The following is a 23,524-nucleotide window of genomic DNA, read 5'->3' on the forward strand; positions in this document are numbered from 1 at the left end:
AGTTATTACAGTTGTAAATTCGTATTAGCTACTACTGGTGTCGAAAAACGCTGGAGAAGGTCAGACAGGAAGAAATAACTAGGACATTTATATTGTGGAGGGAAAGAGAGTATAATTTGACAAGGGTATCATTGTGATGAGAAAAGAAATTGTTTTTTTCTTTGTCCACCCGTCGCCTTTGTAAAACTCCCAAAGGATACAAACAGGAATGAAACTTGACATCTGATCTGAAACATCAGCATTGTCATCAGATGAAAAAGCGAAGTATTTTACTGACTTGAGCAGTACAACAAGCCCGTGTTGACCTTTATGATCATATTTCTAAAGATTTCTAAAGAACTTTTAGCCTGTAGGGCACATGAAAATCCCCAGGGGACATTTTAAATAGCAAGTACTTGACATGAGCATGAGATATAAAGCTGTGAAATGAAAGCCTTGGGTATACTGCTCTTTGACAATGAGGCTATGTATGCGTGTGAGTGTGTGTAAAAGAGAGTTGCTCCTGTTATCTCTATTGAGTGTATTTTTTGCTGAATGCACATGAGAAGCAAAGAGGTGTGAACTGTGAAAAGTACAGTGTGTGCTGAGTAGGTATGCACACACACACACACACACACACACACACACACACACACTATAGTATCATATTTGATACATGTTCTCTAAATTATCAACATGATCAAAACATGAAAAAAAAAAAACCTGTTGTGCATGCCTTCTGCCTAGGGCTGTGTATTGCCAAGAATCTGGCGATACGATACGTATCACGATACAGGGGTTACGATACAATATATTGTGATATATTGCGATACTGTAAGAAAGCTGATATATTGTTGGGTTTTTAGAAAAAGGATGTAATTTTAGAAAAAAGTCATAAAGAACACACCACCATATATAAAGCCTTACAAACAACTTTATTTTATTCAATCAATACAGTATCATTTGCATTTATATCACAATCACTATTGTGCAATCTAAGGGAAAATAGTAGTGACTGCAGGATTCTTTATGTGTATATGTTTTAAAGGTTGACAGTAAAGCAGTTTTTAATTTCTAAACTATTTAACAACTAGTGCATAGTCCATTTCATGACTTAATGTGTTTGTTTTATATTTAATACTGTAAAGCTGCTTGCTTTAGCAGTCTAATGTATAAAGTGCTATTTAAATAAACGTGACTTCACTGAAGTGCTGAACAGAGCTGTTTTAAACATATCCACATCGCTATGATCAGATGCTTTCTTTATGCTGTCACCGCTGTCATTTTTTGTTTTGTGTTTATTTTGTTACCGAGAGGAAAACGTGCAGTACATACTACATATTCTATCGAATGCCTCTCTCGGGAGCGCGGATGGCATCGGGATACTTAATGAGTTTCCCGAGTTTTGGATTATATAACACGGTCTATTTTGCAAACAACTGACTCTTGTCGATCTCCTTTAGTGGGTCTTTATTTGAAGCCAAAATGAGTCAACACTTCAGCTCTGTATGCCGCGGGAGCGGAATAATTCTATCGTCTTGTGAGCTGGGTTTGCTAATGCTAACAGTATTAATGCTCCTCGCGCTTCTCATGGCTACGCGTCAGTTTACGTTCTGAGATAACACTGACATCTAGCGGTTGGGTTTTATACAGTCTGTGGTTTAAACCGAACACAAACCCAGGAATATTGGATGTAAATAAATAAATAAATAAATAAATATCGATACAGTGATTTTGAGAATCGATACAGTATCGCCAAACATAATATCGCGATATTCATGTGTATCGATATTTTCTTACACCCCTACTTCTGCCATCTGACTGATAGCTCAGACATTTTTAGAAAGTAAAAGGCCTTATAGTATAATTACAAAAATGTTCACCTTCAGGTTTTTCTAGTTGTGTCTTTTTGCCTTGAAATCTTTACTGATTTTATAAAGTAAACCTAAGTATAGCCGTTATATTGTTAACATTTCAATAGGAATATTTACTGTATTGAAGCAACTTAGGTCTATTTGATTATCCATGCATAATTTTTTCATGTTAAATCATGTTTAAATATATGTATCAAATAAGATACAGCAGACTTGGAACAGGATTGCATTGCATTATATGTTTTACCCCCACAAATAAAACTACAGAGCTTTGATCATGAAACCAAACATTTAAATATCATCTAAGACATATTATTGGGAGATTTAGAGTGATAACTGATATTTATATGCTTTTGATGCAAGTAGTCTGCTATACTGTTATAAAGATCATTGATTTACATTACAAGCTATCAGAATTTCATCTTACTTCAGTTTGGGCCTCTGAATAAAACTGAACTGTTTTTTCCTCCTCGAGTATGAGCTCCATATTCTCACTATATCATTCTGTATGAGCCATAAAATCCTGATTTATTCAATTTTTGTGAAAACTCATCTGAAATACTGTGCTTCATTAGTATTTTGAATGAACACAAATAAGAATTTAGCTTATTTTGCTAATATATCACATATAACTGAATTCGGTAAGAGGAGAGGGTTTTTGTAATCTATCTGGCTAAAACATGCTCACAATTAATATTTCAGACATTATAGAGAGGTCATTGTTCTCAGCAGGAACAATCAAACTTCCTGTGAAACAATGACTGAGTTAAATGTGTGCTTATCAAACCCAGTCATACACTTCTGTTAGTAAAATGCATTTTCTTTATTTTTTTTTCCTCAAAAACAGACAAAAGTAATAGCCTTTTTGCTTTTGAGTATATTATTCAAACGCAATCAATAAAGATCATCAGATAACTGCTATGAAAAGCATTGAACAGAGCTTCTATAACAAGCCATTTTATGAACATAAGCTACAGGTCTCTTTATAACACTGAATTCTTGGTCATTTGTGTATTGCATTTTCAGCCCCGTGGGAGTGCGATTGTTCCGGTGTCAAGCGCTGGGTCAGCTGATTTTCATTTTGTCTGAACGTTCAGTCTGAGATTTAAATTTTGGGTATTTTTAAATATCTGCAGGTTTTACAATATATCTACATCAAGCTCTTAAAACCTTCAGAATGCCTCCAACAATATTTAGAGATGACAAAGTCATCCATATTTTCAGAAATCAAAAAGACCAAGATTAACATCACAAGAATCATCAGATCTCCAAAAATAACATTTTACACAAACACACATACAGTATCCAAAGCTTCTGAGACACATTTGGTACAGCAATAGAAACCATGACAATGAAAAAAAAAAAAAAAGACATTTTAAACAACTGTAATCAAAGTGATTTTACAAAGAAATAAACATACAAAAAAAACTGGGAGGGTGTCTGTTGAAATGTAATATTTCTGAATTTGGTATTTCTTTAGTGTATTATGTGTTATTATAGCATTTGCTAATATTGTGAATTAGCTTTCTTCATCTAACATTTATATTTTATATATAATAAACCAAAAAAAAAAAAAAAAAGTTTAGAATTACAACATTGTATGAACCAGGATGGACTGAGCAGCAATCTGTCATTTTAATATTCCACTTTATCTTAAAGTTTGTCGCATGCTCTGTTCAGATGAATGAAAGAAAAATGAAAAACAGAACAGATGGGAATAATTGTCTGTGCTTATCAAATATAGCAGAGATTTACATAAAAAGGCACTGTGTGGCATCTAAATCAGATCTGTTTATTCAGAATTAGCTATGTTTTCCCCCCTTAAAAGCAGAGAAAGCCAAATCAAAGGAAATAAAGCACTTTTAAATGAGAACCTCACCATTGGACCAGTTTCTCAGGAGCTCAATCTAGGTCATGACAGGACCACATGGATTCTGCTGCCTTTTTCTGCATTTGGTGCTGATTATAGGGGAATTTTTGAATTTAGACATAGTAAAATGAGTTAAACTGACCTGAGAGCACTACTTTTTAGTAGTTGAATCATTATCATCAAATTATATTAAAAACTGTTACAAAACATTGAATAAACTAACAAGAAAGAGGATGCATAGAGCTTTGCAAATGATTTTTTGGAAGTCTGCAGATTCAGTGTGGGGCTGAACAATTACCTACATAAAGGATTTATAGCTACAGAAAATACTCATATTTGGTCATAAACACATTACAGATTACTAGCACATAGGCCTGAGAGGAAAAAAAATGCTACAGTCTACCTACTTCCATCCACAAACACACAGATTTACTACGGAATCACTCAGAAAGAGTCATGCAGTAAAGGAACTAGCACAACTGGTCCAGAAAGCAACGCTCCAATGAGCATCTTCTCATATTCTGGCCTAAATACAACCTCTCTCTTCTATAAACCCTCCGACCTTAAAATGACTGAGATCTGTATCGTTCTAGGTGAAGGGTCAATGGTCAATGGTCAACATTGCTCTGCGCTGGGTGGGATCACTGGTTTTCTAATCATTCAGAGAATCCAAAACAATCCTGTTTACAGAAGTGAGGAATTGGGAAATCACCTTCTCTTTCAGTAGAAAAAGGAACTTAAACGTGCACAAAGACACAAAAGGCCACAGGAAGAGTGCAAACACAGCAGTGTCACGCAAGCCTGACCTATTATAAGGTCATCCCAGCGACAACAGCAGGCAGCAGAGCAGTGCAATCTGGGCACAGTGCATTTAAATCAGTATCACAAATTCATCTTAACTACACATTAAACATAACCTTGACTATCAAAAGGCAGCTTGAATTATTCATACGTTTAGTGGCAAACCTGACATTGACTTGTGTTTCAACCTGACTGAAAATACAGCTAAATGCTAGTAGGGAAAGCATTGCCGCTTTTCTTTGCAAACAATAAAAATCACGCATATTTACATACATACACATATAGTACCATGTCTAAGCAGCAAATTACAGGAAATAAAAGTAGACTGAAAAAAAAAAAACGATCAAGAATAATTCTGATTATGAGCCAGACATGTATTCAATCTAAGAACATAAACCGTTTCAATATTAAACCATTTTCAGAATAAATCACTAGTGCATCGCCATTTAAATGCCTAGAGAAACTGGTTCTTGAGTGGTCAGTTCAAGGGATTGTTCACCCAAAAATTAAAATTCTATCATTATTTATTCACCTTTATATCATTTTTAAACTTGAATAAATTTGCTTCTCTGTGGAACACTAAAGATGATATTTTAAAGGCACATTTCTCAAAATATCTTCTTTTGTGTTCCACAGAAGAAAGTCAGTCAATTATGGAACGACATGAGAGTTGAGTAAATGATGACATGTGTCATTTTTGTGTGAAATAGCCCTTTAAGGCGTCTCCATGTATCATTATAAAGGAAATAGTCCAACCTGCTTTCGATTCGAAACTAAACATCTCAATAAACTGCAACAAAAGGACCTCAAAGATCAACGCTGCACCCAACCAGTAACCATCATGCTTGGGTGGCCTTTTCATTTGAGATTTCAGATTTTATATTGCAAACAAAAAATAAAAGCTGGCATCAGCTTCAGGATCCATTGCAGTAATTTGCATGAGTCACACCTTCGCAAGAAAGATTTCAGTCAACTCTTGATGCAAGAGTTTGAGGCGTCCTACTGTGGCATAAACAAAACTCATCAAAAGATTAGTCAGAAGTCCTCTAAAGTTTATGATAATTAGCAAAACTGCTATATTGCTTGAGAAAAATACAACCAGCCCTATAGGGTAGATACGTTTACAAGATTTTAGATGAGAATAGACATGCTACTGTACTTTACATGCAATGCAAACTGCTTAGAAAAGGGCCATCTCTGAATCAACACCAAACAGGTTTTTTGAAATGAAAATGGACCTAAATCTGTGAAAACTAAATGATGGAAAACATATTTGAGGAACATTTGGAAGGTGCAGCACAGTGTTACATGACTGGCTTTAGTTCCATCCAAACATTGATATGAAGGGAAGGGCCTCTGCAGTCCAACTGGGCTCTTATTGGCCAGAAAGATGGATGGTTCTTTCACCCAATCACAACAGACCCACTTGTGCGAACAGGAAAGGCACAAGGAAAAGCGCATTTAACCCTACGGTTCCGTAGACGATATAACGATACGGCAATTCCACCTCCATGTGCTGCCTGGCCTTCCGAACATCACCGCTTGGAATCCCAAAGAGCCAGCAGACGAGCGGGATGGTGAGAGCCTTCATTATGGCTCTGGTAGCCAGGAGAATGAGGACACCCAGGAGGAAGCGGAGTAGACAGAGTCCGATCAGGCCGAGGGTGAAAGATGGGGGCTGCAGAGGCAACATCGATGCAGGTGGGTCTGGCAATAGGCCCAGATGGTAGTTGACGTGGGATGCCAAGGCAATACCCGCCCCAGAGCCAAGTATTTGGGCGGTGTCACCGCGTGATGTGCTCCAGGTGTCCAAGGTGAAGGAGAAGAGGCCCAGACCCACGTGAAGCGAGATGATCATCAGTGGGGCGTAGCGATGGGTGCAGTTGAATGTGTCAATGATTTCCAGAGCAGGACTGAAGACCACTACGATCAGCAAACTGTACAGGAAACCGGCAATGATGTCCTAAAGAAGACAAATACAAATATACTACCATCAAACCACAGGAATAAAAAGAAAACACATGTGAATATGCAGTGCAGAGGAAAAATCAGAACAGTTTCTGAGATCCAAAGACGGCACGGCATGAAAAACAAACATAATTTACATATACTTTTTTCACTTGTAAATCTGTAGAGGAAGTTTGACCTAATAATAAACAATCTCATTCTAAAACATTGCCATAAACAGGAACAAATATGGCAGGTGCAAAGAAAAAAAAAAAAAGGAACAGTACAACAGGGAAAATACTTCATACCAACACAAATTTGGTCAGATTTTAACATTAGATAGACCAATGTGTAAAAACCAGCAGACAGGCTGAAAGAAAATGCAAATTCACTCCCTTACTGTAGGTGCTTTTAGACAAACAAGTACTAGCAGTGGCTCTGGACATGTGACCAAATCACATATCTTATTGGCTGGCCAGTGCGATGGAAAAAAGATTAGAATACCTCTCCTTAGGGGGAGGGAGAAAAAAAAAAAAAAAATGCAGCATGTAAATGTTCATGTTGGTCTGAACAGACGCATTAACACCACTCAACTAAAATGTTTTTAGCACCGAATATTCACCCTGGTATGAACACATACTGAGACTGGAAACCATGCAAGCAAATCTCATGGATTTACAAACAAATACAAAAAATTACTTAAATTTGACTTTGTAACCCAAAAATGAAAATTCTGTCATTAATTACTCGCCCTCATGTTCCAAACCAGCGAGACTTTCGTTCATCTTTTTAATGAAATCTGAGAGCTTTCTGTCCCTCCACTGACAGTAGTAAAGGTAGTAAAGACATCATTAAAAACATAATTTACCACTTTATTTACAAAATATTAATCTCCAACCCTAGGCTTGCTCCGATAGTCGGTGTTGGCGGTGTTACCGGTGTTCAGCTCCAACACCCGTTACGTCACTTGTCCAATGCAGCACCGACCCCACCGTCATTATTTTTATTAATATAAAAAAAAATCAAAATCTTGTTCAGTTAGAAAACAGACACTACAATTAAAAACTGAACTCATCTGCTCAATGCACCATTAGCCGAACAAGAGTCGCAGCACAGACCAGCAGCAGGAGTCAGATTTCATTTCTCACGAGAGTGAGGAGCTGACTGATAATGGAGGAAGATTTTTGGATTTTGAATCATTGAAAATTCTCTCTCCGCACCGTTATGAATGCCCATGCGGCCGTGAGCATTTTACTTTTGCTTTATCTAGAAATAGCGATTTAAAAGTGAGGTGCAAAAGAGGGGAACAATGGGTTTTGGAACATGAGGGTGAGTAATTAATGACATAATTCTCATTTTTTGGTGAACTAACCCTTTAGATTAAAAAAGTTCTCTTAATTGAAACAAACAGCTGATGTCTGTACTTCCACATTCACTAGTCTGCCCTCTTGATTGCTGTTACTACCACAAACAACATCTACATCCCATACAAACTCGAGATTTAGAGGAACTGTGTGATATTCAGTACTATGTGCTCATAAAATGGTAAAAATGGATTTAATATTATTCTTATGTGGTCTAGAATAAATCGTGACAATGCAAAGCATCTCATCTGCCGCTCCTATTTAGAGAATTTGATAAATAACCACATTTTATGATAATTCTCATAAAAATCCAAAAATCCAAAGATTTACATTAGAAAAAAGCAAAATCTTGTCTGAGAAAATGGCAGATTGGTCAGTAATGTTAAGGTGGAGCTTAGCAAAAGGTCAATTTACTATATCCTTCTAAGCACAGTTTATGTACGTGTGCTCAACAAATATTGGCAAGACTTGTGGGAGACAAACATCATTAACACACATCTGTGTGAAATCTACTAAACAGTATGACTGTGTGTGTGGGAAGGAAATTAGTTGGTTAACAGTTTTCACACTCAGCACTTAAAACATCACAGATCCTTTTCACTGATTACAGACACAGATTAACTAGCAAATGTCCATTTATACTCCCCTTCAGTCGCTCACACAAACACACACTTAACCCTAACCCTACTCTTCCTCCTAAACCCTAACCTCAAAATTGGCCTTTTAGCATTTGAAGATGGATTAAAACAGAAATTATTCAGTCCTTTTATGAAGCCGTTTTCCCTTTTGGACCCCAAGTACATTTGTCTGGATGTTTTCAAAGTACTGTCTGTTCATAAGGACAGAAACATCGTGTTCATGAGAAACACCTCTTTCTTTCACCTATCAGTCATTAACCATGATGGGCTCATTTTCCACATCTGCTGTGGAACATGGGTTCACAGCTTTTGCATATGCATGTACTTGTGAGTGTGTGTGAGATATCCTATCTGTGTTAAGTCTGTCCTAGTGATTCTTTTTAACTGTCTAAGAGTGACTAACAGATAAAACCGTCTGCGTCAGCTGTCAGATGTGTGGTTCAGGTTTCAGCATGCCACATTTGTGCACGCAAACACACCATGAAACTCAGAGAAAGGCTAAAAATTACATTGCAGTAAAGTGAAATGAACAAAAATGAGATGAATGAAATATTAGTGCTACATGGGTCTTGAAACAGTCAATTTATACATTTATACAACACATATTGATGAGTTTGCAGTTGATTAGCAACATAATCAAGATAAAAATTATTTTAATAAGCCTTTATTTGTCCATAACATTTCCCAAAGAGTGTAATCTGACTAGTTTCACAATCCCTTCTTGTCTTGTGAGTATGAGAATGTTAAGACAATTTCACGGTTGTCATGGGAACAATCTCTAGGGCAACGGCCACTCATCACCCCAACAGGGCGACCAGACGGATGAGGTCATCCTGGGGGTGACATTACCGCTTCGAGCAGACATGGGGCAGAACACCCAGATGAAACACCAAATTTTCAGAACTGAGGAAAAACTATGTCATCCAGACAGACAGACAGACAACTCGCCAAAAGATTAAATCATTCAGTGAAATTACACAGTTTATTACTATAAAGAGATGATGACCCGCTTAAAATGGTGTCTGAACACGTGCATAATGCATGTTTATAATGAATGGGGATTATGGTGAAGCATCAGGCAACATGAGACCTAAACAGATGGATGTAGTTATACCAGTTTTCTAACAGTCTCTCCCAGTAGCCTTAGGTCACAAAAACTCATTTATTATTCAAGTCTTATGTGATCTTCCTTCAAAACTGCAAAATGTTCAGTCAAGGCATACTCAATTGACCTGCACCCACACTCAAAGAAACTACTGCTGGTAATTATCCGGCCCAGTAAAGATACACCAGGGATTTTGGTTTCTTCGCAGCATGACTGCCTTAAGGTGAACAAACGCACACGGACACACAGATAACATTCACACACTAACATAGACAAAAAACAAAACAAAGAATAACATGCACATGCCCCATGAGGAACCTCATTATATTGCCTGGCCTTTATGAAAGCGGCAGTCTTCTTAAATCACATTTGTAAGGTGAAGATGATACCAATAAGCTGGCATTTATTTACATGTCATGCCTGATAAACTGATAAATGGAAGTAGGTATTAAAATTATGCGCTATTTTACCTAAATAAATTAAAAATAAGTATTTAAATGCTACAAGTGAATTTAGGTACCACAACATCATTTTACAGTATGGAAAAAAAATTAAATTCATTATGAGTTTATGTAATTAAACTAATGTTTTCAGGGCCGGACTGGGACACAATTTTAGGCCGGGAAATCTCACACTCATATAGGCCATCCCTTACACCCACAACAAATTTCGAAACCACGGAGAACCCTATTTTTTGTATGGCCATCACATAAAAAAGTCTAAATCCTTAGGCGGGGGCAGTGCAAAATAATTAAAGGATCTTTTGAAAAGATCACCTTCAAGAATCACCTTTGCTTCCCTTTTGCTTTCCTTCATTTTTCCTGATATCTCTCTGTCTCTCCCTTGTGTGTACTTTTTGTTTTCTTGTGCCTGTCACTTCTATTGTTATGAACAGAACAGTTTCCACCTTGTTGCAAAACATCCACCTCATTGTAATTTGTTTGCACAGAATATACATTTATTTTAGTTAAAATCAAAGTATATTAGGGCAACATGTTAATGTTGATTTTTTTTTTTTTTTTTTATCTTAGAATGATTTAAATACACAAGATTGGTAACACTTTACAATAAGGTTCATTAGTTAACATTAGTTAACTACATTAGTTAACATGAACTAAAAAAAGAACTGCACTTCTACAGCATTTATTAATCTTTATTAATGTTAATTTCAACATTTACTAATACATTATTAAAATCTTGTTAACATTAGTTAATGTACTGTGAACTAACATGAACAAACAATGAACAACTGTATTTTCATTAATGTTAATGAAGATTAGTAAATACAGTAACAAATGTATCGCTCATGATTAGTTCATGTTAGTTAATACATTAACTAATGTTTAACTAATGAACCTTATTGTAAAGTGTTACCACAAGATTTAACCAAACTATATTTCATATAAATATATTAAAACTCGTTTTTCTAAATGTCAAAATTAGTACAATAAAAAGTACATCATGCCAACTTAGAAAATCCTAATTCTATACATACTATTATTATGACTAATTTTTGTGTTGTTGTCTGCCTTCGCTCCCTCACTAGCTATACTATAAATCCATGTGAATATGTCTGCTAAATTACTAATGTAACTTTACAACTGATAGGCCTAATAAGTGTGAAGGCCAAGTATGGTAACCCACCTCAGTCATTTCCTGCCGGTACTGAGAATTGAACCCGCAACCAGGTTACCAGTCTGACTCCCTAAACATTAGGCCACGCCTGCCCCCGAGCTGATTTATTATCAAATGCCGAATTCAGAAATTATAATTTTGATACATTGGGCAGGCAATAACATTAGGTCTAAATAATAATAATTAAAATCAGCCACCGAGAATTTTCCCTGTGCTCCCAAGTGGCCAGTCCGGGCCTGAATGACTTTAAAGAGTAACTTTAAGTAAGTGTTAGATTATAGCAAAGTTAATCGAAATGTAAAAATATGATACAAATTCATCATGGAAAAAAAAAAAAAAAAAAAAACACACTACACACTGCAACTTTAAATCTTTAATTATTAAATTAAAAATAGTAAAAAAGTTGTGTTTTAATTTCATTTTAGTTTGCCTTACCAGTATGGAGTGCATGCCCATGTATATGCGGCTCAAACACACCAGGACACACCAGCTGATGGCCAGAGAGAGACCCAGCAGCATAGGATACTGTGGAAATAAACACAGTTTATTAAATAAACAGTTTACTATGAGACAGACAACTTTTGCCAAATTTCACAACGAAATTCATTAACAATGGTACAAATGTTAACCACTGGTTAGCAGCTTAGAACGTGTTTTTAAAATGCCGGTTTCTGAAGTAAAATAAAGTCTTTTGTTAACATTCCATTCACATTTTGATCTACAACGCAAATTCTGAACAGTCATTCATTAAAGTGAATTTTGATACTTCTTCAAAAATGCAGGAGAGCTAAAGAACATACAAGCTTGTCCGTCAATGTACACAAATTACCAGCAAAGGATTATATAGGACTGATTTGCTTTTATCTTTTTTGCACACACATGACTACAGCAGATGGCAGAGGAGGAACAGCCTGTGTGAGAAAACATACACTATCATCTCTCATCAGGAGCCAGAAGATCTGTCTGTCTCACTCTCTGTCATGTCCGTGAGTTGTAGTGTCATGGTTTGTACCAGATGTGTAAAAGGTCCTCCGTAACACAATATAACAGTTTATGCACAGATGGTGTTCTAAAGATCAAGCAAGAACACATGCAGGCAGAAACACACACACACACACACACCCCAATTGTCCTCATGTTTGGCTGAGGGCCCGGTGTCACAGTGACACCACAGCTAAGGCTAACCTGCTTTCATGAGGCTGGAGGGTATCTGTTCTGGCTGTGTGTCTATATGTCTCAAGTGTCCATGGTAGTATCTATGACTATAACACCCTCATCGTTGTCACTTCCAGCATAATACAATGACATTTGCCCACAGACTGACCCATCCTGTAGTAAAACGGCCATACAACCAACAAACACTGAAGTCAAACCCTCAGCACACCATAAAACAACCACTTAACTACAATTACCACCCCACAAAGCAAAAGATGGTCAAGCAGATAAACAGAGAGAGCCATAGCCAGCAGGAACCTTTAGAAAGAGCGGAAAGAGAAAAGAGACTCTTAACCGACTGTACTGGTTAACATACAGGACATTTTATCATAAACTCTCTGTAAACTCTCTCATAATTATCTATAGCAGGACGTCTAGAATGACAGTAACATTTATGAAATAAATCCATTAAAAATTATTCACGCATATTAGGTTATTGGACAATAATCTCTCAGTATACACATTTTCCTACTACTGTTCAAAAGTCAGTAAAATATTATTTCTTTTATGCTTATATAGGCTGCATTTATTTGACAAAAATACAGTAAAAACACACTAATACTTTGAAATGTTACAATTTAAATTATGTACTTGTTTCTCTTTCAATATATTTTTAAATGCAATTTATTCCTGTGATATCAAAGCTGAATTTTCAGCATCATTACTCCAGTCTTCAGTGTCACATGATCCTTCAGAAATCATTCTAATATGATGATTTGCTGCTCAAGAAACATTTCCAATTATCATCAATGTTGAAAACAGTAGCTCCTTAATATTTTTTGGATACAGTGATACATTTTTGAATAGTTAGATTAAAATCTTCTGTAATATCACAAATGTCTTCACTGTCACTTTTGATCAATTTAATGTGTAATTGCTGAAAAAAGTTAAAACATTTTTTTTTTAAAAAACACAGTGACCCCAAACTTTTCAACGGTAGTGTAGTGTAAGTACACAAGTTTATGCAGCATACAAGGTATAAGTTTCACCTACTCTCAGGTTTTCTCAGGTTATTTTAAAACATTAATTTGTATTAAATTGCTGAAACTGGGCCGATAGCTAAAAAGTAACACATTCCTACAGTCATTGTTCTTTCAGATTAAGTCGTCTGTGTGTGTTTGGCGGCCTACATCCCTCTCAGACAGATTACTGCAGTTTAAACACTCCAGCAGAGATTTACATGCACTAACGTCCATGTTTAAACATGTAGAGCGGTGGATTTACAGGGAAACCCCAGCTGCCAAGAAAATGACACAGCAAATAAAACCTCTGGCTGCTTTAACTCTGAAATTTCCATTCAGTGCGACACCATAAAGGGGAACAGGACACATCTCAGTGAAACTGGAAGAAAAAAAATCTTTTTCAAAACCTTATAACTTCTGCTTTGCCTTGCAAAAGACATGCCATCTTGAATGAAAGAGAAATTGAGAACTCATATAAACAGTTGCATGTGTCTGCTACCTAAAAATTTCTTCTTAGGCAAGAGTGGTTAGTTATGCAGTTTTCAAAGAGAATTTTGCTCACTTAAAAGGTAAAGTATGCCATTTCTGCGCCACTAGCATCACTAAACGGAAGAGCAAAAATAATGACTATTATTGGTAGACAAACGGATAAAAGATAAGTTCTATCACAAGAAAAACATTACACTGCCTATGCACATGAATCAAATAAATGACTTTAACTTTGAAGATACATTTCAAAGTGAACTGAATTAACTCTAAAACTATGGAGAAGAGTCTTATGTCTGAACAGATGTTCTCCAACAGCAGAACAAATGAACCCGTTGTAGCACACATCTCTCTGGGGTCATACAGTGTAACTGCAGGGTAAACACTGAGTCAAGAGATTCAGGTGAACATCAGAAACACAACCATTAAAAGAACCAGAGATCCAAACACAGAGTTAGACCATGCCTGGTTATCCAGACCGCACCTCATGCCCTAAGACCACATGACACAGACACTGGACCACATGCTGAACCAACTCACAGAGATCTTTCCTTCCCTTTCATCTGAGCCTCAGCTAACCTCATATGCTGAACATCTGCCTCTGATTATAGACTGTGTGTGTGTGTGTGTGTGTGTGTGCTCTCTGCAGCTGTGTATGACAGAGAGACAGATTTGATTTTGTGTGTGTGTGTGTGTGTGTGTGTGTGTGTGTGTGTGTGTGTGTGTGTGTGCGCGCACGAAAACTATATTAAAAAATGATTAATGTGCCTGTAATCTCCATGACAACAGCATGACGGAGTCAGTGTGCGAGTGTCAGCAAGCAGGAGACTGCGTTTATGTTCATGGGTGGTGTGTGTTGCTCATCCTGCTAAAGCATCTTCACACAATATTCAAATTCAAATACCACATGCACTTATCCAAAAAAAACCACTGAATTATACTGGGAAAAAATATTCTTAAAATATTCTAAATATATTCTTGAAATATAGGGTCATTCTGTGTCAACTCAACTAGTGCTCACCAAGCTTTTTTATTTAAAATTTTAATATTTTTTCTGAAGAAAGACAAAAAGTAGTAATGAAAGCCAAAATATTTAATGCCATGGATAAATATTTACTTTCAATATTTTGTAGAGGGGGGTCAAAATGACAGTTTTCACCTAAAATTTAAAACCAAATTACAGGGGGAAGGAAATGACTTTAGAAAGATGGCAGCATCATTATATTATTTTTACACATAGATTGGTAGATCTATTAATAAATCCTGTCGTCTTTAGAAATCCTTGTTGCATTATATACAGATGGTGACTTCAAAAATGGGGAGAAGCATATTTTTTATGTTTTGGTATCTTCATTTTCAAGGCTCTATATGGTTCAGTCCCAGAGATATGGGGATCCCAGTGTGGCTCCATGAGTAAATTGTACACATTTTCAGTGGTCAATAACAAATGTGGGTCACTTTGCATACAGCTATACTTTTTTCTTTCAAAAAGCATCTGAACAACAAATCATATTGAAACTAGAAATGTATCTTGTTTCCCTCTATCAAAATAACTGTATAGAAGATACCTGAGTAATTCCAAAAAATTAAAAAATTCCAATGTTTGTGTGACTGTAGCCTAACTCAAGAAGCATTAAAGATTTCAATATCCTTTTAGATTCTGGTTCTTAACTTTTTTTTGGTATTTTCATTTAAGACAATAAGTTTTATTCCCAGAGATGTAGGGATCTCAGTGTTGCTTCATGTGCAAATTGTTGAACTTTACCCATTTTCAATTGTCATACACAAGTGCTTCCTAAAAACATGCTTTTATTGTAAAAAAAAAAAAAAAAAAAAAAAACATTTTATTTATAATGCATATAATGCAACAAAGATTACTAAAGTCAACAGATTTAACTTAATAGACCTACCAATCTCTGATAAAAATAAATTTTTAAAAATTAAAATAATCCTGCTGCCATCTTTCTAAAGTCATTTTACCCCCCTGTAATTTGGCTCCAAATCTCAGTTGAAAATTGTCATTTTGACATTTAATATTTTTAACTTTCATCACTATTTATGTTTGTCTTTTCTCAGAAACAAATGAGCAAAATCAAAACTTTCCTGAAAAGAGAAAAGCAAGTCAAAAAGAAAATGAAAGCAGACGAGAGTAAGAAAAAGTAAGATCAGCATGAAAGAGCAGCATGAAAGATGAAACAGACTACAGACATAAACCAGAGTTGAAGCGAATGAGATAAGGAGGAGGAGGAAGAAAGCGTGCTTATCAGTGAACTAGCAGAAGCCTGCTGATGACTGACATTAACTACACAGCTGATCAATCTCAGCACCCTCAGATAAGACTAAACTAAACAACGCTGTCTTGAACACTCAAACCAACTAGCCTTGAAAACCCACAGCAAAGACTGGAGTCCCTTGAAAGCTTTTAAGCATATTCTCAGTGGAACCAGAGAATACATCTACACAAAAATGACAATTCGGTCAGGTTTTACTCATGTAATTTATGTTTTACTCAAGTAATCTATAGCAGAATGTCTAAGCAACTGTTCTCTTCCATTAAATAAGTGAATTGGTGACTTTAAAAAAGGCTTACAGTACAATCTGTTCCAGGGCCTGAATTGGAAAATGGGGGGAATTCTCCCCTTAGGTGACTGTTTTTACAATGGGGTAATTTTGTTGTTTCATTGTATAAATTAAAGGGGGGGTATAATGCTATTTCATGTATTCTGACTTATTTACACTGTTAAAGAGTTGGATTCTCATGCTAAACATGGCCAAAGTTTCAAAACACGAGTTGGACGAATGACGGAGTATTTCTGTGCCAAAAATTCTCTTCCAAATCCTTACAGGATTCGGGATCTTTTTTTCGAGTATCGGTCAGAGTGATATCAACAAGGTCGGAATTCCTTGTACAGGCACTTCTCCCGGAAGGGGGCCGCGCGCACACGTCGACCAGAGCGAGAGAGCAAGAGCACGCACATCAACACGTGTTCGGGTTTGCAGAAGTCGTCGGCAGCGCTGCACAGGTCACAGGACTTCACGAAATCAAAAACGTCACCAAAGAAGTGTGTTTTTGGTTGTGAGGGAAAGATAACCTTGCTTCCCAAAGAACCAGCATTAAGTAGAGCTGAGAGTTTTGTGCTCACGCAATACATTAATGCGCTCTCGACATTTGTTATTAAAATTACCATAGAAACTGATAGTTGCAATCACTTTTTTATTGGTTAAAATTAATGGAGAATATCTTGTGTTTTTCCGTGGCTGCTCGAGCCCTCGGGATCAGTACTTATGGTTTCATAAACAAGGCCCAGTTCTACAGATCGTTTGAAACTGAAAGATGGAGCGGTCACAGCGGTAATGATCCCAGTCATGAGTCGGCACCGCAGGTGGTGAGTAAAACTGCTTCAAATGTCTGTTTTGTTGGCAATAGGCGCCTAAGTGCATATAATGTAAACAACACGAACGTAGTGAATTCATAAATTCATTATTCATCATTCACTATACGCTATATTCATTATAGTGATTCAAAAGTTATCCAGGGAAAATGCGATGGTGTATTGTGTGTGTTTAAATACATCTGTTTAGCTGACCATTGATAGACGATCGCTACACAAAAGCTGTGCGTGCTCGTGACTCTTTAGCTCCGCTCACAGGACACGCCTCCAGGCGATCGGCTGTTTTCGGAAATACTCGGTACAGCGTATGTATCTTTTATAAATATGATAAAACTAAAGACTTTTTGGAGATATGAAGGATGCTATACTACTCTATAGGTACTCAAGATTAACATGAGATTGGCAGAAACTGTGTGTGATACCCCCCCTTTAAATACAGATTAATTCTTCATGCTATCTTTTGTTGTTTGATTAACATTAATGACAGAAAGCAGCAGACAGGTGTCACTTTAAGAGCTAATGCACAGATCCAATATACTGACACGTGTTTTCTTTCTCAACTATTTATGTTCTCTCAATTTTTGTGGGCAGAAAACAGTCTCTCAGAGAACACATGAGTACTACTAAATGCTTTAAAATTGCTTGAATGAAATTGACATGTCATGCATATGATAAACTTTAGCAATGATGCAACTCTGGCTGATTAGGCAAGTGAAAATTCTGTCCCGAAACACGAGCGAAAGTCTTGTATCGCAGCGTGCAGCTTGCTTGTACAGACGCAATGTGCTGACGTGAGAGAGAAGATGCGGTAGAGCTGAATCACTCTCGATGTTTGTGAAATTATGTCTCAAAGTTTTCAAATTACTGATTTAATCTGATAATCTGTGTAGATTAATTTACATATTCAAACAACAAGCTGATTTAATAAATGTTTGCTGAGCCTGACAGCCTCTGGTGCCCATGAACATTATGCTAAACTTCTCCTTTAGTGTTCCATGAAAGAAAGAAAGTCATGCAGGTTTGGAATGACATGACAGATCTTTCACTTTTAGAAGAACTATCCTTCTGTAAAAATGTCTCACAAAATGATTTGTGCCATTTTAGGGCACATATAAACACCATATAAACACCATGAGGCAGCAGTTTATTTGATCATGTAAACTCTCACTCAACAGAGTCACAGAAACTCCCAAACATTCCCAAATAATTTTCCTGCTAACAATCCAACTCAATCCTCCCAAATACAGTTTGTGTTTATTATATGAGACTGTAGTCAAGTTCTATCTGGTGTGAGTTACATAATAAAAGCGTAGAGTTTACACATGTGAGCGCTTTCAAAGGGTCAAGCCAGTCAATGTTGTTTGTATATTCTAAAGGTCATTCTGTATTGGTTGGCGACATTTCTTAAGAACAGTCTAATTAGACTGGTGCACCAACAATAGAATCATGAGGTTATATTACAATATGACCAAAATGACATTGACCTCTCATTGTAAAATCAGGAGAGGATGAAAGTAAACAATTCTGACCTTAAAGTAAATAGCAATGAAGAACATACGCCACATATTTTATTACTTCGTAATCTAGGTGTTATCAGGTTGAGATAAGCTGCAAATAAAGTCATACGACTCTCTAATAAATTTCTCCTTACTTTGATAAGGCAAGACATAATAGGAGAATGATACATGTAACTACCATATTAGTTTGTAACACCTTTTTGTACACCCTGGGTTATCTTTTTTTACATACATTACCCTGCAGCCTGCAATTTAGGGTTAGCTTCATAACCTAAGGTCAGTAATGCTTGCTGACTAAAGCACAAATGTGAATACAGAGCTTAGCACAGGGTTAAAAGTGTCCTTGTGTTAGAGAGACCTTGAAGTTGTCTTCCATAACTGTTTTTACTATGTTCTTACTGTTCCTATGCATTTTATAATATTTACGTATATTTCCTGGTTTAGCTGAGTGGGCGTTTGGAATATCGTTTTTTGTCATGATTCGAGCGTTTAGAAACAAAATTGTTTCTGACAGTTGTCAGATTTCATTGGTGATTTCAAATATGAAATTTAATCGAAAACTTGGCAAACAGCTTTGGAGAATATGATGTTTCCCCATTCAAAGAGATGTTTCCACATTCAAGCTGCACTTGCATTCCCGAGAGGCATTTTTAAAGATGGCCGCCGAGTGAAATGACCTGTCTTAAGCCCAGAACACAGTCGGGCAGTTCCAATTAAAAACATTTCCTTTTCGAACTATAAAAGGTAAAAATGACAGTCTCTTCTTCACTCCAACTGTCACATCTTCCATCGCCGTTTGACATTTTTTCCTATCATACGCAGAAACGACTGTTTATACATCGCGCAGTGTTTCCATGACTGCCCAACGTGCGTGAATATAAGGCACGGGATTGGTTGTCGGTTGCTAAGCATCTAGTTGTAACATTCTAACACTGCATCGTTTAACACTGTAAAAGTTTAAAACCGCAAAAGTGGTGCTAACCCTGCTCCTGAGCAGGGTTTCAAAAACCTGGGGAAAACGTGGTGTTAACCCCGCATCTAAATTACAAGTGTGAAACGCTCCGTTACCCGGGGTTAAAAGCAGTGTTTAGAACAACGATAACCCGGGGTTAAGCGCAGTGTGAAAAGCCCTATGGTGAAGCAAGAGTTAATTTTTTAAAAAAATGGGACGCTCCACTTAGTAAGCAGGAAAATGTGTGCATTAAAGAAGCCGTCAGTAGTGAAAGGGGGCACTGGAGGATGGATAATGGATTTTGAGGGAATTTAAACAAGGTTATTGTAGAAATGCTTTGGCACACCGAAACTCTGTCCTCAATAGACGAAGAGGAGAGTTTGTACTGTTTTAGTACATTACAGTTCCAGTTTTTAGACCGTTTTTATTGATAACCTGTTTTATTTGGTGCGATTCTCCTTGTGACCATTCGGGTCCCTATTTCAGTCTTTTAAAGGGGGATAAAAAAGATCATTATGAAGGGTTAAGCTAACAGTGAAAAGATCTGAACTAAAGTGCACCTAATATTGGCCATTGTTTTGAGATATTTGAACACCCACACAGTAAAGGATTTAACCAGATGAAAAGATTACAGAGCAAAAATTCATTTAATAGGCACCTGTGCCAACTGGTTCACCTATTCATCTGAAAATGTCTTCACATATAAAATGCTTACAAATAAAAAGTGTAATAAATAAACAAAATAGTGAAACAGGCTGAACGAGAGAAAAATCATCAGGAATTGATTGGGTTGTTTGTTGTCAATAATTGGCTAATTGCTGTGATCATGACAGGTTGCTGGAGAGGAGTGACTGAAACCCGTCTGGCCACTGAACAACCTTATTTTTTTTATTGAATTCCAAAAATACAGTACAATTCAGTAGATTCTCAAGACATTTAACAAACCATGTAAAAAAGGATACAATAATAACTACATTAAAATTAAAGGGCATCACAAAAATCTGTTAAATTAATTTAAAGGTGCAATATGTAATATTTTCTGTCCGCTAGAGGCCTATTCAAAACAAAGGCGTAGCTTGATGACGCCAAGTTTGAGCGCGGAATCTTGGGACATGTGGTCTTCACATCACAGCCGGTGGAAATACTCGGGATAGGACTCGGGAAGAAATCATGTTCATGGATGCGATTATTAACGTTACTACAGTATGAAGCAGAGCAGGACCGAGTGTTGTGGGAGCTGAACGAGGCCGCTGGAGAGATTGCGCAACACACGCCGCGAGCAGCGGAACTTTTATTATGCCACAGTCGCCGGGACTGCTTCTGCTTTTCCGGTCATGAGTATGAGGTAACGCAGCTCATATAGATACAATTGAGTGTGTTGAAAATTATGTTGTAACATTACTCTGTGCGTTCGCTCAGCGGCTGCTGTGAGACACTTGTTGCACACTGAAGTAAGCTTGATCGATTTTAGAATATAATATTAAATGCTGGACGGCTTGTGTTGATAAATGGCATGGAATTAATTTTAAAACGTATTGTATGATGGAGAAAATTCTGTATTACTGTTAATAAAAACAAAGCTGCATCTGATTATGCTATGTTAGCTACTTGACAAAATAGTGTTTTTCTCTGAGGCATGGTAAAGCATGATACACGCAAAAAAAATCAAGAACATTATTAAACAATAAGACTAAACTTGTTGAGCTATATAACAATAATTTGTTTTCTGTCTATAAATATATCAAAACAGTTGTTCCCTTGTCTATTAAAACGTGTAATATATTAAAGCGTCTTTGGTGTTTCCATGGTTTCTACAAAATAAAACCGGAAACCGAAGGGTAATGCGGGTATGATGCAATTGACAGGCGACTCCTCACACGTCCCGGAGTCTTGGTAAAAACTGCAATTTTATCACGATTTACAAGTAATTGGAAACATTCGGGATATTGTAAGTACTCAAGTGAACAAAATATATAACACTGGCCTAGTGGTTTTTGGATATTTTACTGCAAAATTCTTACATATTGCACCTTTAATATAATTTATTTTTTGGGCTGTTTTTTTTTAATTGGACAGCCTTATTGCCCAGCCCTTGCGCCAGTGCACACGTCAAAGAAGAGACGTCACTAGTTCCCCCAAAAATGAAAATTCTGTCATTAATTACTCACCCTCATGTCGTTCCACACCAGTACGACTTTCGTAGTAAATTAATGACAGAAATTTCATTTTTTGGTGAACTAACCCTTTAATGTTTTTGATAATTATAAGGGCACAGATAAATAATTTACAGTAAAAACTGCAATATTCCATAAAAAAATAAGAACGTCAATGTTTATTTCATTCTTACTTTAAAATATATGTATGAATGCCAATCATTAGATAACAAAATATCTAAACAAGTGGTATCTGCAAACAAAGAACGCTAGAGCTTTTCCTCAGAACTTCATATTTCTAAATCATTTTGCATTAACATTTTTCATCAATCCAAGAGACTATTTGTGTATGTTTTGCTTGAAAACTATGCTTGTGCTGCCTGTCTTCAAAATAAATAGTTTTTTTTTATATATATTTTTTATATAATGCAATGAACTCATGATTGACATTACACGCATCCAACGGTTATGCATGCTCTGAATGGCGTGATGTTCTTACCTCCCATCGACCGTAGGTCAGCAGGAACAGGCACAAGGGTATGGCGGTACCGGACATGGCATGGGTAGAGGGCATGCTGTACTCCGAGTTGTAGAACATCTCCACCTTTACCACCGGGGGCGAGGCAGGTCTCGGCCACCGGATCACATCTTTCGTGCACTGGCCGAGATACATGACCCATACCCAGACCACGACGAGCCGGCGGCTCACATAAGCGTCTACGTTCCACATGAAGAACGGGAAGAATGAAATGTAGAAAAGCTCGTTCCCAAGCTCGGTACCGAGCGTGAACAGGTAGAATAGAAACTTATTCTCGATGATGAACTCCTGACCGACGTCTCCGGTGAGAGAGTTTCTGCGCAACGGCTTCACCGCGGATCCTTGAGCGTCGTCCCCGTCCTTACCCTGTGCTCGCATGTTTTCTCCTGCAGCTCCGTTCGCCACGCTGTTATTGCGTTTCTCCCTGTCGGTCTCTGCTCCTGCTGGTCTACGGCGGGTGGCATCCCCGCCTCCGTTCTGAACATCCCCGTGGCGAGTGCCTGGTACCCCGTTACTGAGTTTGTCACGTGTGTCGGTTCCGCGCACCCCGCATAGCTGCTGAAAACGCGCGACGTGCTGAGGGTCCTGCAAATAGTGCATGAGCCGCACGAATCCCACTTTCAACCCGTCTGCCATGTTTAGCGACAGACTGCGCAAGTTGAAGCCACCTGGTAAGACCGGGAGAAGCTGGAGCTACCGAGAGTGAACCGTGCTGTGGGTGTGGGTTATTAAACCATTCCCTCCATTCCCGTACTTATAATAACAAAAACCCCCGATCTAACCGAGACAAATAGACTTATAACAACTGATAAAATTATTCATAGACACATGAGTTGAAAATTAACATAAAAAAAAACTACTTGCAACGGTTTACAAACGGCCAATTGTACCGACCCCCACGCCGTATCCGGGTACTGACAGATTCGTGCAAGCAAGAAATACAACGAGTGGCTAGAAAAAAAAGAAAGCAAGTTTCTTAGATTCAAAATGGGAGGGGCTTAGCTGCCGGACATTGGCTGTGATTGGTCAGGTACCGTTGTTTTAAATAAAAACGAATAATATTTTACCTCTTTGCTGTTTGACATTAATTAAATAC

The 23,524-nt window shown here is 37.2% G+C and overlaps 1 protein-coding gene across 1 annotated transcript; it reads right to left on the reverse strand.

Annotated features, from left to right (window-relative positions):
- Positions 1-895: 895 nt before the first annotated feature.
- On the reverse strand, positions 896-23,386 carry sgpp1b (sphingosine-1-phosphate phosphatase 1b). Its single transcript, XM_051917307.1, has 3 exons — positions 22,390-23,386; positions 11,649-11,738; positions 896-6,487 (listed from the first exon to the last, which is right to left on the reverse strand). Exons 1-3 carry the CDS (start codon positions 23,062-23,064, stop codon positions 5,936-5,938), a joined length of 1,317 nt encoding a protein of 438 aa, XP_051773267.1. The 5' UTR covers positions 23,065-23,386; the 3' UTR covers positions 896-5,935.
- Positions 23,387-23,524: the final 138 nt, after the last annotated feature.

This window comes from Ctenopharyngodon idella, chromosome 13, assembly GCF_019924925.1.
Source record: "Ctenopharyngodon idella isolate HZGC_01 chromosome 13, HZGC01, whole genome shotgun sequence".
NCBI classification, from domain to species: Eukaryota; Metazoa; Chordata; class Actinopteri; order Cypriniformes; family Xenocyprididae; genus Ctenopharyngodon; species Ctenopharyngodon idella.